Raw genomic sequence first — 19,514 nt, 5'->3', positions numbered from 1 at the left:
AAAGTCAGAAAGGCCAATTTTGGTGGTGATCAAAAGAGAAGAAAATTCTAACACTGACCACATACCAAAGTGACTTGTAAAATAAACTTACAACAGCAGAACTCAAAATACTTGTGACCATGTTACAAGTCCATAATTTGACTGAATTATGTGTTTGAGTGTGTGGGACAGCTTAAAGAAAGATTTAACCTTTGGTATCTGCTCTTATCTTTGCTCTCTCACTACAAAGTGTTTGAGACAAATTCCTTCACAACCATGATCCAACTGCAAACTATTTCTAAGTGTTACAAATGTTCATTGGGCACTTCTTAAAGCTCATCCCTGCAAAAGCACCAAATCGTAGCAATGTGGGAGTCAAACATGCAAAGTCTGGGGCATGCGGTTGTTGCAAGATGATTTAAAGTAACATTTTTCCCAACATACAGAATCTACATACATACATTATGAAAATGTATAGTCTCTACTTCTCCAAATAATATTTATTTTGTAAGACAGGCAGAAAATTTTTAGTTTTAGAACGGAAATCAGTTGTTTTTCCAACTAAACGTTTTGTGCAATTACAATTGGTATCATGGGGTCATGTATGAACCATAGACTGTATAAAAGAAATGGATATAAAATCCGTGACGTCACCCACTGGTTTGTGGACTGCTGCTTGGAAGCCAATAGTTTCGAATCTAGGCAGTGCCATCTTGAAAATTTCAGGTGCATGCTGGGAAAAATAAAAACACGGATTATACTTATATGGGCATGAGGCGGGGCGGGAAGGTTGCGATTGGTTGCGAGGGCAGGATCTTGGGGACATTGGTCAATCGACCTGTCAATCACGAAGTAGCCACGCCCTAATGCATACCCTGCTTTATCGTCAAATATAAAATCAGGGAGGCCAAAATTTCACAAATGAACATCATACTGCATTGAAGAAGGCTTTAAACTAGAGATTGAGACCATAAACACATTTTGAAAACGTTTACTGAGGTTAGAAATCAAGTGAGAAGTTGGTGAATTCTCCATTGACTTGTATAGAGATGGAAGTCCTTTTGACACCAAAACGGTCGCCCCCTGGTGGCCTTTTGATATAATGCAGTTCTAAGTTACTTCCCCGTTGGCTTCATTTCAGAGGACCAGAACTCCCCGCCTGGTATGAACATTACCTGAACCACATTAACGAGTTAAGGTGCAGCTGCCCTGAAGACTCACCTTGTACATAAGGCCCTTTCTCAGGGTGCTCTCTGACTCTCAGGGAAGCTCTCTTCTTCTGCTCTCCTCCTTTCAGTAGGTCTCTGACACGCTCGTTATAGATCTCCAGAAAGCTGCAGAGACAGAAGGATAGCTTTGATATAAAGTCAAGATCGGATCATTTGATGTCCATTTTACCATACCAGGGTTTCCGCTACATTCATTTAGGAGCGGCGGCGCCGCAACGGTTGTCAAGGCTTGACAACCGCATAACCTCAAAGTTCCTAGTTTACCTTAGTGCTCGCGAGTACCGGGCAGGCCTCCGCTGTGAAGGTGGAGAGATGCGGTGATGAACAGTTAAAACAAAAAAAGAGAGAGAGAGATTTGAAGGAGCGGCGGCCGCCACTCCTAAATGACTGTAGCGGAAACCCGGAAAGACCTACATGTAGTCTCACTATACATTATGTACGTCGTTTTAATTTTGTCAATTCATCATCTGCATTTTCAACATAATCATCTTATTTTGCTACTACTGGACAATTTAAAGTACCTTGATTGTACTGTGGACCTTGTAACAATTAGTTGAATAATCGATTAGTAGATCAGGAGAAATAATCAGCGCTATATTGATCTATTAATTAGTCACTTTGCAAGTTAAAAAAAGCCTTTCTTTGGTCTTAGCTCCATAAATGTGAGAAGTTGCTGTTGTTGGTTTTGGGCTGTTGATCAGAAGAAGAAGAAAAAAAAAATTTAAGATGTCGCCTTGGACTCAATAAAGGGTATTTTGCTATATTTTCTGACATTTTATAGAATGAGCAATTTATCAAGACAATAATTTTAGACAGCTAGTCCAACTAAATAACCAGGGAAAGAAAAGAGTCTTTACTATGCAAATTTCACTGTCATCTTCAGATTTTAAAAACACCATTCCATTAGCGTATATGGCATGGTGAAAACAGAAAAACATCATTTCTGCTCTGTCAAATTAATATCACTTGCAATATGTTGAGAAAGTTAGATGACATTATTTTGGAAGACCAAATCAAATCAATTTTATAAATTGCATTTTGCTGCAATTTGAATTTCAGCATCAGGACATGGCTCAGTCTCACTGATTAAAAAGAGAAAAGACACAAACACAGAGTCAGACAAGGACACGGTACCTGATCTCTACTCTGCTCGAGTTCTGACCATCAGGAAAAGTGTCTTCAGACCTAAAGAGACCCTGTAAAGAAAGAAAGAAAGGACTGATATTTAATTCACACTTCTCACATCTGTTTATTTTAACACATGTATTAATTACAATCCATTGACGTACCTGACAGATCCGAGGGGTCAAGCCGATGGAATCCTGGCATCATACAGAAGAAAAAGAAAAAAAAAAGAAAAGAAAAAGACATTGAGGATATAGCAACATTAACTTGAAAGCTGCTATGTAGAATGTGTTGCTTTTCCCTTACAGGATGTTCACATTTGTCTGTTTGCAATCCCTCATCATCTGGGTTTAAACTTTGTGTAACATTACCTCTATTGTGTTAACACCTGAGGCTTTAACTTTCAGTTATATCTAATGCCATGCAATGATGCTAGCTCCCACTCCACCCTTTCTCCTCACCGGTGTCCCCATCATCGTGTATGTCTTTCCAGATCCCGTTTGGCCGTAAGCAAACAGACACACGTTGTAGCCCTCAGACGCTCCAGCCAGTACCGACACACCCAAGTCCTGGAACACCTGAGAAATTATGAACACACGCCCTCAATCACAAATACACAAACACAGGCAGACTAGGAGATATCTGTAAGTAATTAGCTGGACCTCCCTATTTCTTCAAAATGTCTAGAGATAAACCATCTGAAAGCTTATTGTAGGAAAGAAAGAATCAGCGCCCTGGTCGGCCGATAAGGTGTTAACAATGTAAGCAAACGTCCCTGATGTTAAGTGCATTGTGTTTTTACACAAGTCTAGATTTACACCGAGGTTTCACGATAACAATGCTGTGGCACAGGGCCATTGGCGGGGAGGTAATGTTGCTTCCTGCTGAGGTGTTTGGGTAAGGAGCAGGGAGGTCAGCTAATACTCTGGGTAAACAGCCTTGTAGAAGGTGCATGTGTGTATGTGAGAGTAACAAATGTGAGGGTACAAAGACTTTGAAAAATGACTGGGTCAGGAAAAATAAACCTCCACTAAAAAGCTCAGCGGTGAGACGGTGGATCTGGGGGAGTCCCACTCGACACAATTAACTGAGGCCTCTTGTTTTCCTTGTTTCTGTGTCTGCATCTGAAAGTCAGAGCCTGGGGATTATTAGCAAGAAGCCAAATCACAACCACTTGTTTTTGTAAGTTAACTGATATAAAAAGAGAAACAGTTCGACTTCTACACACATATTTCATGCTGGAAGATGTATGAAATGTGTGTGTATTAATTCATCTTTTATGTTTGCAGTAATTCAACTGTTAATCTTTGGTAGAGACTGTTTATATGAAGTAGTGTTGCCATAACATCAAATATCTACAAAATAGAAAGAATGAAAATCTGCAATGTGTACTGCAAACTTTAAATATAATTTAAAAATGACTTTAAAGAACATTTTTATATATATTAATAATATCCAGCAATCCTTGATTTTGACTCACAGTCACATGTTAACAAACAAGCACAAATTGAATCAAGTTTAAGTATAACTGGTAAAGCTATTATCTTTAACCAACTATGTTTTTGATCAACCCATGCTTAGACTGGAATAGAAACACAAGAAGATTAATATCCTGGAACAGGCAGAAAAAGCTGTCTGGCTCTTCACGAAGGACTTGTGTAACAATGGCACCGACATCAAACTGTGTACCACATCTAGAAACCAATTACAATCCAGTTAAACTGACTGGAAAAACCGGCACCAAGGAAGAAACATGGACCTAACTCACTTTGAAAGCTGACAAACAGCCAGCCAGCATATTTAAACCCTTTATGTAGAAGTTACAGCTAACTCGTTCAAGTCATGTGCGGTAACACATCGCTTTGAGGGTTTTCCAGTTCACCACATAGGCGTAGAATTGTAGATCTTTATCTATCAAAGTTAAATATCTTCTATCTACCTTGGCATGGTGAGCAATGTGGGTGTTTACCACATAATAATTCATATTTCAGTAATCTGTGCCCACAGTAGACTTGTGGTTTGAGGCAATGAAGATCTGGTCCATCTCCTATAATGTTATATTTCCTTAGTCCATAACTGATAAGCAAAAATCATCAGTTTCTGAGGACATGTGGTCTCCACCAACTCCAAAAGCTCAGTCCAAAGGCAACACATACCTTGAAGGGGGGGAAGGAACCTGATCTAAACCAGACCTGAGACACAGCACATTCTCCCCTCCAGAACCATAACACACCTTGGGATCAGTGAGGGGTCCCCTCCGCCAGCCCCCAGGCCCAGGACCACGGAGACTGGTGGGTAAGTACACATAGGAAAGAGGAGGAATGCTCTCAAAGCTACTGCGATCTCCGAGGATCAAACACGGGATATACTTTCAACATACCTCCCAGCGTGTGTGACTACCAACCACCGTCAGGAGGACCGAGAACCGAGAACCTGGAGCTAAGCCTGTGTATACTCTAGGCTTACAAAACGGTGGGAATAGGTTTAGGTTGGACATGGTTGAAAGCTCTTGTGAAAGGCTTCGGCCTTGTGAAAGCACCCTGAAAGGATTCCCTGATCATATGGTTGTTTTCTGAGGAGTGTGTGAATCTGTGTGTTAATATTCAAACAGCCTTGAGTTTCTGGGCGAGAAGTAAAATGTTCAGTGTGGAGTGAAGCTCACTGAGGGAGGCCAACGTCTTATCTTACCACACTGAGCGATCGATTGAGCAAAAAACTGAGAGTATGCCAACACTCAAGGTTGAGACGGGCAATTTTTAAAATGTGATCCAGCGCAAGAATAAAGAATAATATTATTTAAGTAAATCATATGTTTATTTTTGTTATTTCACTTTGCATTGTTATTATGTATTATTTCTTATAGGTGAGGTTTTTAAGATAGGCCCAGAATGGGTTTCTACCTCTACATATGTGCTACCTTTTACATATGTGCAAATAAACCAATAAACCAATGAGAATAGTTATTACCTGCTTGGTTGCCTGCCAGTTGTAGAATTTGGTAAACATACATTAAATTTACATCTTTGGATTCACATTACTCCACAATCCTACTGAAACCATCAGTCAATTAATAACACATTGAATCAGATCCATTTTTTTTTTATCAGTTTCACTTTAAATAGGATTTTCTTTGTCTTCTGGACTGTTGGCAACTTTGAAGATGTGATTTGGACTCTTGAAACTCTACAAAGGTTTTCTGATGATCAAAAAACAGAAAAAAATATACAAATAGATAAAGAAAATAATCATTAGCCGCTACCTAAACCCTACAAGCACTTTCCTGTTCATTAGAAAAGTATTACTCAGTAGCCTAGTCAACCATGTGCAGGCAACAGCCACGTGTAACTAGTAAAAGTGCTGCCACAACAGCCTTCTCACTCAATGACCTTATAAATCAGCCAACAGGCACCGGGCGCATAACATCTAACACGTCATTACCCTCGTGCACAGGAATCCATTTTAACTTATGTAATTTAAGGATCCGAGTAAGTTATGTTATTTTAAAACTTCGATAAGGTATCATTTGTGACAGATATTGAGGCTACACTCATATAAAATGCACTGCAACTAATTTACGGTGTCTAATTTTTCATTTTATATCAATAAATATGTTGGAAATGTGAGCGCTTAATGTAACTTTTGCTTGATAAATGACACCAAATGTAAAAAAAAAAAATCTTAAAAAAGTGTGCAGCCCACCGAAGTCCAGACCACCAAGCGTTGCCCCCTGCCTCTCGATTGAATGGAAGCTTAAACAAGAAGACAAAAAGCAGTGCCGCCCCTGTCTTGTCCTCATCCTACCATTCAAAAAAACAGACAGACACCCTCTCCACCCTCAAACAGAGAGAATCAATTCAGCCCTTGTTAAAGTTGACCCTCTTAAATTCACTCTATGGGGGCTACAACAAGACTGAGGGTCCCTCCAGGCTTAGCACAAAGAGCAGGAACTTCTTTAACTCTCTGCTTCTTCTCTGAACTTAACCGTCTCCTCCTCTCTGAACACTATTGCTATTGTTGACTCTTGTTTCTATCATTTTAATCCTGTTTCTTTTTATTTAGCGTCTGGAAAAAATACTTTAAATGACTTCTGAACAAAACCACGAGGGAAAGCATAAACTTATTCCAACCTCTTGAGAGAGAATTAAAGCCGTGTGTATGATTTTGTCTAGACAGGCATAAAAAATTAAAAAAAAACACACAATCCTGTTGTTTGTCATCACTGTCACACCAAATTAAAATCAGTAGATTGTAATTTGTGCCATTGTACTCTGGCTGCTTAAATGGACACAATTACCCCCCCCCCCCCTTTCCACAGCCTAGTTCAGTTTGCATCATCGGGAGGTATTTTTAGGTGAACAAAGCAGGTGAGGTAAGAGGCAAGTTGCATTGTGGGGATGGAAATGGACTCCAGAATCAAACGAAGCAGGACAAAAAACAGAACTCACAAAAAAAAAAACAGGCTGGAGTTAAAGTGACAAAGCGAGAACCAAAGCAAGTGTGCAGGCTCGGTCGCCTCGAAACACTCCTGGGACAGACTCCATTAACAGGAAGGCTGCTGCACGTGTGTGTGTGTGTCTGTTACGTGTGTGTGTCTGTGTTTATCTGACCAGTAAAGCAACTTAGAGGAAGCAGCATCCAAAACAAGGACAAAAGCCTCGGAGTTTGCTTCCCCTTTTTGAGGAAAATAAATCTGCAAACAATCCAACAATGAAGGAGGAAAAGCAGAATATAGATTTCATTCTTGTGTAAGGAAAATGCAGGTCAGGTTCATCAGGTCAAAACAGAGAGGAAGGAAGGAAGGAAGGAGAAAACAAGGGTTTTGGAGTGGTGGAAAAATGATCTAGATGTAGCAAAATGAGAAATAAGAAAAGGAGGGGTTTTTTTGGTTAGGATCCTTTATGTATACATGATTTTACAGGTTAACACCATTAACATCATTCAATCTCATCTATGCTGTCTCTCTCCAATATAAAATAAAATAAAATATAAAATAAAGAAAAGAATTGTACTCTTTTGAGAGAAATCACATCAAATCAAATCCATTTATTGTCATTTTACCATACATTTCTGCAAGGCACAATGAAAGGATGTTTCTCTGGGATCAAAGTGCAAAGAGACGTAACTTGAGTAACACTTAAAAACTTAGACAATACAACAATAGAATAATAAATATGAAAGTTAAATGAAGTCCCAGGGGTAAAAAAAAAAAAAAGTGCAAATTTAAGTGTGGAATTTCAGAATATGTTGTTGCTACAGCTGATAACACCGAAATGGAGCCTTCCAGAGGTGGGTCATTTTCATATCAGGTCACAGGTTACGGTGATGTTTCATCCACACATACAGAGATACAGTAAGATATTCTGCTGCAGAAGAATCTTGACTATTGCCCCACTATCTCCTAATAAAATACATGACATGACTTTTTATGCAAAGTGATGTCAGGAGACGGAGCAGGTTAGAGTACACGCAGCTTTAAATCAATACAGCCACATCACATGCATGACAAGCCATCTTCAAACCGTGGGGTGACACAGAGAGATGCTATCTAGGAAAATCCCACTTTGGCAACAGATTTGAAAACCGAAGTATTAACGTCATGCGCATGTCCGACCTAAGTTGGACCAGACCTCTCTGAGGAAAATGAGGTCGCCTGAAAAACAAGGAACCAGTTGGATTTCATGCCAGAGATCTGGATCATGATAAAACACTATGTTTCATGTTTGTTTTGAAACATGGGAAATACTCCCCCCCCACCCACCCACCCTTCCCTGGTTTGTGGCGTGGTAGCACATAAATAGTGTAGAAAAGGCGGTGAAAGAAAAAAAGGAAAAAGAAAAAAGGAGGGGAAAATGTTGACAAAGAGTGGCAATCAAAAAGAGAACGACAGAAAATATAGTCAAGCTGACAAAAGTGAAAAAGTAGTAATGGTGTAATGCCTGTGTAATGAGTTAAGTCCTGTAATCACTGGCTGTGGAAAATACCAGTTGCTGGTATAGTTTTATGTGGCCTGCTTTACGTTAAACCCTGGAGAAGTATTTATGTGTAGCATGTGTGTGCGTGTGAGTGAGTGTGTGTGTGAGTGTGTGTAAATGTGTAAGATGTCGTCAAGGGTGATGGCAAAAAGCCAGCAGAGCAAAGGGAAGCTCTTAGCCACATTTAAAAACTTGAATTTCTCATTGCTTTTGCCAGGTTTGACGCAACCAGCTGCACCGAGATTAATTTTCCCTTCATGACTGCCCTCGCTGGAAAGACATCTCTGAGCTTGACGCAAAAGACACAAAACGAAAAGAGAGAAAGTGCAAAAAGAGATGTTTAAAACGACTCGTATTAATACATTTCCATCACTTATTCTCCAAATCTAGGGCTGGACAGCTGCAGAAGAACCGAGGGAGGGTTAGCTCGGTTCCCGTCCCACGCTTTCCAACTGGGTTACAAAAACACAACAGCTGGGCCGTGAGCTACAAGCTAAATGCTTTTGTTTACACACAGGAAAGAAAATGTCACTGGAGATCATTGTCCTGGCTCTTCGAGAGGAATATGATTTGAAGAGAGGGAGAAATATGAAGGAGAAGAAGATGGTAAAGGGAGAGAGGGAGGACAGAGACAGAGACAGACACAGCAAAGGAAGAAACAGAGAGGAAGCTGTTTGGCCGCAGTTCAACAACGCTCTCGTTTGTCACACTCGGACAGAATTTGTAGGTCAAATTAGCATCGAGGGGCAGAGAGGCTGCAAAAAGGAGGGCGGGATGGAGAGAGGGAGGGAGGGAGAGATAGAGCTGTGCAGGCCAAACAGATAGGCTGCTCTTCATTACGTGGACTTGCCGACACATGGGAATGAAGGACAGCAAGGAAAAAATAGTTTTAAAAAAAAAGGATAGAGGAGCAGAGGACAGGAAAGTGGAAAAAAATAGAAGGCAGCATTTTCCATTTTCAGCACACACTCTTGTTGCAGCTGACACTGTGGCAAGAGCTAGACTTAAAATAAATAAATAAAAGCGTATCTGGAGAGAGTTTGGGAATTTGCTTGCTGCTCCTCCCCCAATCTGTGTTAAAGGGGTCAAACCACAACACACTGTGATGGAGAGGAGCTGCATGCCATACTCTTCATGGTAGTTTAGATATGACTCCTCTCCAGCCTCCAGACTGATGGGAGTCTGGTTTGATACCTTTAGGGTACAGTGGTACTGAGGTCTGCTTCACTGGGGAGTCTGGTATGAACTCTACTATTAATCTAAAGTGATTGATAAGATTCAAGTCTTCAGATGAGATGAGTGATAAACATATTTTGACATTGTGATGATAGTATCATGTGATTATACAAGGATTTAGCCAACTTTTTGACCTGTCTGACTGAATTTATTATAACCTATTTTGTGTTGTGTGTCTTTCCAAAGCAGTAAGATTTCACCACCAAGCTTAAACTGCATCTGGAAGTGAATTTAATTGACAATAACAGACATGAATGGATTCGAGAGACCCATAAAACAGCCACAAAAAAGTGATCAGGGCATTCCTACATTAATTGAGCGATTCAAGTTTCCTAAGTGAAGGTTTATAAGCTTAAATAAAAAGGCTCTTAGACTCCTTGTAGGCTTGTGTGGTGTGATAATCCATCCATGAAAACAGGAAGGCGTGCCCTTTGTCACCCAAAACCATTCCACTTGTTCATTGGCTGATAGTCACACTGTTTAAATGTCCCTGAAATCAGTGGACAGCATTAACATTAGTCTAATTTTTGACCCAGAGTTAAATCACTACTTCTTATCTTATAATCTCATAGCAGAATTAGGGAGATAAATCATGGGCAGCACCCGTACTATATTTAAAGTAATATAACACAAAACATATGAACACAAACACAAATCAGATCACAGGAAGCTCAGTTCTTATCTGTAAGAAAGCAGACTGATACTGTACACTGTATCTTAGCAGTGTATGTCGACCATGGATGTGAACAATCTTTTTTTCTTCTGTGGTTTCAACATTTTCGTTATGAATTACAGCACAGTCCTGATATCACACCCATCTGCAAGTAGTTACAGTGGAAATGTATTTTGCAATGATGCAATAAAAATGTTTAAAACTGCTGATACCATACAACCAGGCAATAAATACTTATATATTTTAACTGCAGCACAACTGTCTACATTACATTTTTACTATATAAGAAGCAAAGAACCATAAATCCAATAACACAACTTATCTCTAACTTATCTAATGCATGAGTTGAATCCTTGCCAGTCAGTAAACTAATGATTCAACTTTGGCACTAATTAAAAAATGTGCAATTATAGCGATAGAGTGCAAGCTTTGCTTCTAATGTGCGTCTATCAAACTTAAGTCGCTCTCGAATCAGTTCCTCTCATCCTCCGTCTTCGCTGATAGAAAGCATTAAGTTCAAACATAAATCACAGGTGCTTTCCTGTATCCACATGACCTTGATATCATATGTCTTTGTTGACAGCATGGGGCTTATTTGGTGTCCTGTTTGTAGATAATTTGAACCAGGCTGAACTGGACTTTTGGCTCCGGGTGCAGCCATATGTGAGGGGGAGTAAACGCTCACATGTCTATGTGGATTCTTCCTATAACACAGAGAAACCATTCTTCCCCCCGAATCTGCAGCACCACTGACACACAGACCTAGAAACTGCGAGCATAATCAAATCACGCACTGCATCGACAGAGAGACAGAAGAGGAGGAGGAGGAGAAAACAGAGGGAGAGGAGGAGGAGGAGGAAAAACCCCAGCATGCAGACTCCATTTGGCAATAAAAAAACAGCATTGTGCTCCGAGCCGAAATCTCAGCAGTGACGTCTTTGCACTGAAATTTAACTGCGAAAAAGCTACTTATTGAGGCAGCTGTGAGTTTGGCAGGCAAGAGATGGGGGATGCAGGGGCAAAGTGGACCCTCTGCCCATTTCCCCTCCACCCCCTCCTCTGCTTACTCCTCCACCCATGGAATTCACATTCCCACTTTCTCCCAGTACTCTTAATTAGTTTCTCTTGACATTCCCCAGTCTCTATGCAAACTCATAATCTTGTGCTAATCTTGTACTAAATAGGCTGGGATGCTATTTATTAGCCAAATATGTTAACCCAAAACAAAGTCAGCCTTCAGACAAATAGTCTAACCTCTCTCCTGCAACAGCTGGCACCTATTATAGATTATGTTTCTCTTCCAAAGTCCTACCTCTGTCCACCTGGCAGAGCCTTTCTTCTCTGCTCAACCTTCTTCTAGAAACTTTTTTCATGCAAAGAAACAACTTGTCTTTCCATGTGGGGAGCCGTGAGCGATAAGAAACCGCATCTGCACCCCAACATAGCTACATATAGCAGATTTTTGTCCTCTCACCCTGCTGTAACAGTTTGTTTTTTGAAGACTGAAACCCCCCACAAGTATCTGGTGTAAACTATCAGTGATGCATAGACATGTAGAGAGCAGGAGTGAGGAGAGGGGGGCACAGGCCAGTCAGTCTCTGATGGGTGCTCTGTGTGATGGGATAACGTTAGACTGGAAAAGCAGGAGTTAAGATCCAGTTTCCCCTTGTCTCATCTCCCCACCCTGCCCCACACACACACACAGGCTCAGATAGTCTCATGGGGACTACAGAGTAAGAAGAATTTAGAGCAAGTCCCTCTTCCTGCTCTAAAAAAAAAAGTAAACGCATGCTAAAATATATTTTGAGAATAGAAACCATGAGAAAGTATCAGCATCAACTCGTTAAGTTGGAGACTGTTTAAAATAAATGCGGTTGGAAACTAAATCCATAACCTCGCTTTGGAGAAATTACCATAATATACTGCCACTGAGTGAAATGAGGCGACACGGCAGCGTGGGAAATAAACACTAAGCTCCAACACTGTTGCAAAGTTTCAGTTGTGTTTAACAAATCTGCCTATCCAAAACAGCCACTTACACAGACTCTTTATTGTTCTCAAAAGCAATCTGTCTGGTAAAATAGTTAAAGTGGCTCTTAAATTATTGAGTCCACCTGCCGCTCTGCTCCATTAGTCTTGCTTCCTACTCTGCAACACAAACATAACAGTACGGCATATTAAGGAGTATTTTCTGCTCTTTACATCAGGCGCTGTCTCTTCTGATCCACCAGAGAAAGACTCAAATATTTTTCAACTGATGCGTGATAAGTGAAGGGCTGACGTGGTCATCCCAGCAGATTCTTTGTTAAAAGGGCTGGAAAAGAGGTCAGATTTAAAAAAAAAAAAAACAGCGGATCTGTCCTTTGCTGGTGTCCTTTCGCCCACCCCGGGTCAACAGAGGAATGTCTTGTGGCAACCAGGCCACTGTGACTGGACACAATTCTGCTGAGGACTGAAGCAGCCAGAGAGAGAGCCAGAGAGCGAGAGAGAGGGAGAGAGAGGGAGAGAAAGAAGAGAGAGGAAGAAGTGCCGTCTTTCTTGAACACATACAAAGGCAACTCTGACACGAGGAGAGACAGGCAGAGGGAAGGAGGGAACCCCCAGTGGACAGAGGATAGAGGAAAGTGGACTGGCTGTAAATTAAAGAGTGCAGTTATTGTGTCGAACAATGAAAGGTTAATTGGAATACAAATTAATAAGTACAAATTGTATTTCACTCTAAATGAATATGGTTTTTTTTAGGCAGATTTCCTGTAATGGAATCAGTCACCACTTCTTCTCGGTGGCGAGCTCTTCTCCGATTCCAACAACACCCTCCAATCACAGCAACACAAAAGATATCTAATCACCCAATCGCAGCCACAACATGAAAAGTAAGTAGACTCAAGCCATGCCATGTTTGAAGCAAAGAGGCTTCTGGGTAACAGATGGAGTCGATATCATATCCCCAGAGTGGCCATCTGTGTAAAAAAAAAAGAAGAAAAAAAAGTACACACACACACACACACACCACACACGCCCGTCTTGTTGTGGTTAGTCTACGAGGAGAGCATTTCCTCTGGGTTCTTTTCTTGGTACAGAGAGTGTGTTTGCCCAGTGCCAACTTGTGACCGGCGTCTGCATCTCACACACACACACACACACACACACACACACACACACAATATCCACTCACACAAGGGCAGAGGGAGCACGGCATCAAAAAAAAGGTAGCTCCAATGCGCAAATGTGTCAAACCATCTACTAGAAAAAGCTAGTAGCAAACACATGTTCATCTATTACAAAAAGGACATCACACTGACTAATTCAACTGAGATGTGTAAACAAATCTTTCTCTTTAGGGCAATCCAAATATGGTGATTTGTTACTCGAGGAGAACCATCTGTTTGTGCCGGCTCTCTTATCTCAGTCTTGTGTATATCTGTGACAGAAATCTGTCAAAGAACTGTTTGTTTTTGATACATTTCCACCGAGCCACAAGTTTGAAGTACAGTAGGGCTTTGAAGGATACAGGGCTTGAGGCTGAGTACAGGATGTGAACGGGTCAGTGAGTGAGTTAGCTGGATGAGCAATTCAAAAATATCTTGTAAAAAATAGTGTTCACAGCAGCATCAGGTTTGTTAAAATGTATATTTTGTATTTGTGTTGGTTTTATGTCATTTGTAATGACATTTGCACCATTTTGTACCAAAAGTAAGACCAAATGCTTCAGAAAATGTCAAATGGTGTAACCACAAAAGAATGATATATATTAAATATTTTATCCACCTGCAGTGTATTTAAGTGTACTTACACAAAGAATGACTTGTTATGGTTCCTCATTTACATGATTCCCCAGATGCAACCCCCTCTAATATATTCTCTCAAAATGGATTAAAAGAAGAAATTTTATGCTGGCTCCACAAAAAAAGAATGTGTGCAAGTTATTCATAGGTTTATTTTCAAATGTTAACCCCTTTAAACATCATTGACCCAAACTCTGATGTTATAACATACTGTGGAGACCTTCTTCAGCTTGAAGTAGGGATATGATGAGAGTACATGTTCTACAGTGAGCAACCCATGTTAAAGACCTATCATTTGAATGCTGTCTTGATTACAGTGGAGCGAGGTTAATAGTTGGATATTCCACTTCACATAAACAAAAGTTAAGGAGTCAGGTCATTACCTCCTCCTGCGAAGCATAGTGAGGGTCTACAGGGTCCACCGACCAGTAGCAGTAGTCAAAGCGAAACTCCAGGAACTTCTCCCTGGAATCCACAATGCTGTCCGTACGTCCATCGAGCTTTGGAGAAGAAACAAGAGAAGTAAGGTTTAATTTTTTGCACTTGCTTATCATCATACATTGCAAGATTGGTGATTAACTTACCAAGCACAATAACTAAACTGTACTGCACTACATAACACATTTTATACTGGGAGAATATGTGCATGTATTTAACAACCAAAGGAAAAAGAAACACACACACACACACACACACACACACACACAGCAATAAAAGCAAAGGTACTACAGCTTTTGTTTATGGGTTGTGCTTCGGTGTGGATTTGCCAGCACGCTGTTTCCATTCATTAGCGCTGCATTCACTCCTTATCCAGTCCTATTTGCTTCAGTGCATTAACCGCTGAACACCTTTCTGCTTACTGAGACTGAACGCTGAGCCAAGGAGAGACAGCACAGCAGCATTTGGACTTGCCTAAGCACGATGGGGTCGCACTGTGGATATACATCAAACGGCATCTAAAGCATCTCTTTAAGACCCATCTCTGCTCCGTGACGTTCGGTGTATTTCTGGAGCTTTTTTCTTGTAATAAAATGCCACCCACTTTACCTAAACCTCTCTCTCTTTCCCCCATATATTTGTGTAAGACTAAATAATGCTTAGTCTAAGTAAACAACATGTTTTGTGAGCACTGGCACGTGCGTATGATTGTGGTAAAGCACAACATGTTATTTTCGCTGTATTCAATCATGGTCTATCAAGCCTGGCATGTTAATGTTTCCCCTCTATGATGTTGACAGAGCCGGGGATTGAGGTTGACACACAATCACAGCATTACAGTCACGATTTTCTGTACTTATTTGGTTGTTTTTAGTCTTTAAAAGTTTAAACCCGCATGAGCTGCATTTTAAATCGGCTCCTGTAGATTTTTTTAAATAAAAAACACCCAAAATGATATCCCTTGCACTTGTTAAGGAGGTTTATTTACACCATTACATTATCATTTTCAAGGTCACCAAGCTCTTCTTTTACATTACTGCCAATTTTGAGTGTTTAGCTGTTGTTATTCTGAGCACATTTACTGGTTAATGTGTTACTCACCTGATTTCATTATTGCTATCAAACTCTACTGCAGTGGACAAGTTGAGGCATTAATCTGGTGAGTTCATGGTGAGTTGCAAAAATGTCAGATTTGGAGCCAATAAGGATTTAATATCTCACTGCCTACAACAGGGCTGTCTACTTTTATGGATCCATGTCACTTCATTTATGACTCCAAACAATCTATGTAAATAACTTCTCCTTACTCTGACAGCAGCGTTAACTCTTATCTAAGCTCTGGCCGTCAATTTGTGTACGGCAATTGGCTGGCCTGAAAGCGTGATTATTTAACCCCTCAACATTGTGATGAAATTAGACAATGGCCGTGTAGTGTGAGGGATTAGCCAAGAAAAACACTGACCACAGGCACTGACCACGTCTCCGCTCCCAAAGCTCCAATCATGAGGGGAAGGGTGTTTTACAAATAGTCACGATATGGAGAGATCTAGCTTGGCTTGTGTATTTTTCCTGTTTCACACTTCTTTTTTTTTTTTTTTTAGTTCAGTAGGTCTTTGTAGCTTGTATTAGTTGCTGTTTGTGAGCCTTATGTTCACTGTCCTTAAAAACCCACCCTTTTTTCTCTCGTTCTCAGGTCCTCAAAACTGTCCCACTTTCCAAAAATAATTATTCCAACTAGACCCATAAGAGCCTCGCAGTCCTGATCCTTTTCCATTGCAGAGGGAGGCCATATGTGGTTTGTCTCTGTCACATCATTTGTAACAGATTCTCTCCTCCCCCGCCCAAACTTCTCCTCTACATGTCTGCATTCTGTCAAACTGTAAACAAAAGACGTGATACGATACCTAACCGTCTGATTAACAAAGTCCTTCATATATATGTGGCAAGGTAGGAGCCAAATGTCAGTTCGGAAACAGATTTCAAGCTGGACTTCTTTATCTTTTTGTGTACTGGAGACTGACACTTTGAAATATGATCTTCAACAAGGGCGGTTCTGGTTCGTGTTATTCAAATACACAATGATGCTCTGCATGTTTTATCATCTCCATTATCCCTCTCCAGCCAATACAAATATCCACATAAAAGAAAAATAGTAATAGTATGAAACGTAGACACAGCAACAGACTGTCTGCAGGCAATGGAGCTCAACCAATCAAATGAGTCTTTTCAGCCATCTCAAACAGGCAGGTTGGTAACTTAAAGGAACTATCAGCTTACAGGCTATCTAGCTCATATTATCATTATTTCCAATTATTACATTTACATACTGTTCAGGGTCAAATTTTACCCATTTTTACATTTGCACTGTTAAACACCCTCAATGTTTTTTTACTTTTAGCCATTTAGACATTTGATGACCTCTCCTAATGTGATCCAGAATAAACAAAAATGGGAATATTTCAACTTCTTAAAAACATTTGTGTGCAGCTGATACACATTTATTTATAGTTTCACCCATATTTATTGAAAAATACAAAAAAATGATCCGCTTAGGCCCTCAGAAGTGTTCTTAGGAGCAGACCTGCATAAAAGGCACTGGATGCCCAGCAGGTAGACCATCAACCTGTATCATGATGACACGTTTGTAGTCTAAAACCTGAAGAAAAAAACTCTCTGCTCCCTGAAAGCAGAGCCAGCTTCCCTCTTTACCTAATCCAGTACCAAATCTTGGAGGGTCAAATCCATCCAAAAATGGTTTAGAGAAAGTCAGCCTCTTCAAGCGTTTGAAGAATTTGGCAGTTGGGTCGTTGTGCTGGTGTGCAGAGTGTAAGACTGTGTGTGTTTGACAGGAGGGGTCTCTCAGTTCATGTGTGCCTGAGCCCCCAAAATATAATAAACAATAGTGACATCAAACAGGAAGAGGCTGATGGAAAGCTGTAAACATCCTGTTACTGTGTGATGGATACTCTCTACGCACCAAAACATGCACAAGAGTAGTCTCAATATTTGGCATAACTTGTAAAGGAGTTGAAAAATTTTAAATACTCACCTTGACATTTTGGATCCTCACAAACTTATCCTCCACCTGAACCGCTACCCTCCCTCTGTCCGCACTCTCCCTGTGTAGGCAAGAAAAGAAGGATCGCTTCAGTCAACATCCACATTAAAAAGTGTGAGGGAATGTTTCGAATGTTGATGAGAAGAGATCGGTAAAACATGTTTCCACTACAGAAGAGGAGTCATCAATACTGATCAGTGATTTCAATGCAAACCGCATAAAGCAGAGCCTGAAATTCATTTTTCAAAATGGGGCGAAATCTCTCCTTAAGCGCTTCACATAAAGTTGAATTTATACCCTTTTTTTGGGGGTGATACTACTTGTTGTGACTCTTACTGCAGGTCTTACTCGTCCTATGCTCACCTCAGATTGCATTTTGTCGCTGTCCTTCGATTTAAGGGATTTAGTGAACCATATAAATTGCTATAATTTGTTGTCTCTTTTTCCTTCTCCTCTCTTAGAGGTCATCTCTTTGCATCAGTGTAATCTGTCTTTCTTTTTGTGGCTGCCTCTTCTCTCTAGTCTCCATGCTCTATTCTATCTCCTCCACTTAATAACAACTTTATTAAAAAAAGAAAAAAAAAATTTAATTGCTATTGGGGCGGGTCGAGCTCTGACGAGAGCATATGATTGGTGAGGTTTGTATTAGGCTGAATTCACTCCAAATCAGGTACTGCAGTAAAGATGCCAGTCCTCTCATTCATTTGATTTGAAAGGTAGTGCTTTTAGGCTGCAGGGGGGCACTGCAGCGGCCTGCAGCGAGAAAGCTGAATCAGAGTCAGCCGACGTTACGCTGTGGTTGCCAAACATAGTCGGCATTCAGACTGATCAGAGCCGTACAACAAAGACATTAGCAGCAGTGGCCTAAGCGAGCCAAGGAGTGAATGAAGAGAGCAAAGGGGAGGTAGTGAGGGATCAGTGAATGAGAAAAATTACTTCACATAATTTCACAGTCTTTGCTGACTTGGTATCATATTCTGAGCCACCCAGCCTAAAACTTAAATTTAGACTCCTTCACCTTAATGATGTTACTGTTACCTGTCTAAGGATCTTAAGGATTAACATTGTTAACATTGACATCACTGGCACTGTTGATTGTAATTGTCTTTTCTGTTTCCTGTAACATTTTAGCCAGCAGTCAATGATAGCAAGCCTTCAATTTCATATCATTGAAAATGGACTGTACTATAGTGCCACTCAAAGCACTTTTACATGTCTCATTCACCCATTCACACACATTCATACACTGATGACAGGGGCTACCACACAGGGTGCCAACCTGCTCATCAGGAGGGAAACTAACCATTCACACACATTGGCACAGCATTGGGAGCAATTTGGGGTTAAGTATCTTGCCCAAGGACCTCCAATCTTCCAATTGGTGGAGATTGCTCTACCTCTTGAGGCACAGCAGCTAGTCTGTAAATGCTAGCAAGAGATGCTGCAATAGTAGAGGAGGCAGTAGCTTTGTAGAAAGAGGAGGAGCGAGAGTGTGACAAGTGTGTTTTCAGGGTGGAAGTTGGTCCTTCTGATGCAGTGTTTCCACTAAATTGTCCCGCCTTCCACACCGGGGCAAACTTTGGCTGATTATTATTAGCCATCACTGTAAAATAAATGTGTGTAAGAATTTCCCACATTAGCGTTAGATTTGCAGGAATCTATGAAATGACGCACAATACCCACAATCCCACAATCCCACATTCAGATTCAGGCACTGCAGAGATTTAACAAAGGCTTCACTTTGGATTCAACACTCTACCTACAGACTGAGACGGGTTTAAAATCCCCTTTTGCTGATGCAGATATAGCTGAGGGGATGTCCACATAAATTTAGGCTAGCTCCACTTGACTTGAGGCCGTCACATGACAGTTACAACAATGAATCTTTGTAAGAGCGTTAGTTTGTGTGTGTGTGTGTGTGTGTGTGTGTGTGTGTGATCCATGAAATTGCAACACACAAGAGTTGTAAGTCCCACTGACCAGTTTCAGATTCAAAATGAAAACAGACCCATAGTCTCC

At 40.7% G+C, this 19,514-nt stretch overlaps 1 protein-coding gene across 1 annotated transcript in view; it reads right to left on the bottom strand.

Moving 5' to 3' along the window:
* The window catches only part of LOC128375859 (stAR-related lipid transfer protein 9-like), a 31,529-nt gene that overhangs the window by 8,789 nt on the left and 3,226 nt on the right, over positions 1 to 19,514 (bottom strand). Inside the window, exons 2-7 of the mRNA XM_053336278.1 lie at positions 17,487 to 17,556; positions 14,383 to 14,499; positions 2,795 to 2,911; positions 2,498 to 2,530; positions 2,343 to 2,404; positions 1,201 to 1,313 (exon numbers count right to left, since the gene is read on the bottom strand). Coding sequence (XP_053192253.1) covers positions 1,201 to 1,313; positions 2,343 to 2,404; positions 2,498 to 2,530; positions 2,795 to 2,911; positions 14,383 to 14,499; positions 17,487 to 17,556 — 512 coding nt within the window. The remainder of the gene's footprint in view (positions 1 to 1,200; positions 1,314 to 2,342; positions 2,405 to 2,497; positions 2,531 to 2,794; positions 2,912 to 14,382; positions 14,500 to 17,486; positions 17,557 to 19,514) is intronic.

The sequence above is a fragment of the Scomber japonicus genome, chromosome 16, assembly GCF_027409825.1.
Source record: "Scomber japonicus isolate fScoJap1 chromosome 16, fScoJap1.pri, whole genome shotgun sequence".
Taxonomy (NCBI): domain Eukaryota; kingdom Metazoa; phylum Chordata; class Actinopteri; order Scombriformes; family Scombridae; genus Scomber; species Scomber japonicus.
This window is presented reverse-complemented; position numbering and strand designations above follow the sequence as displayed.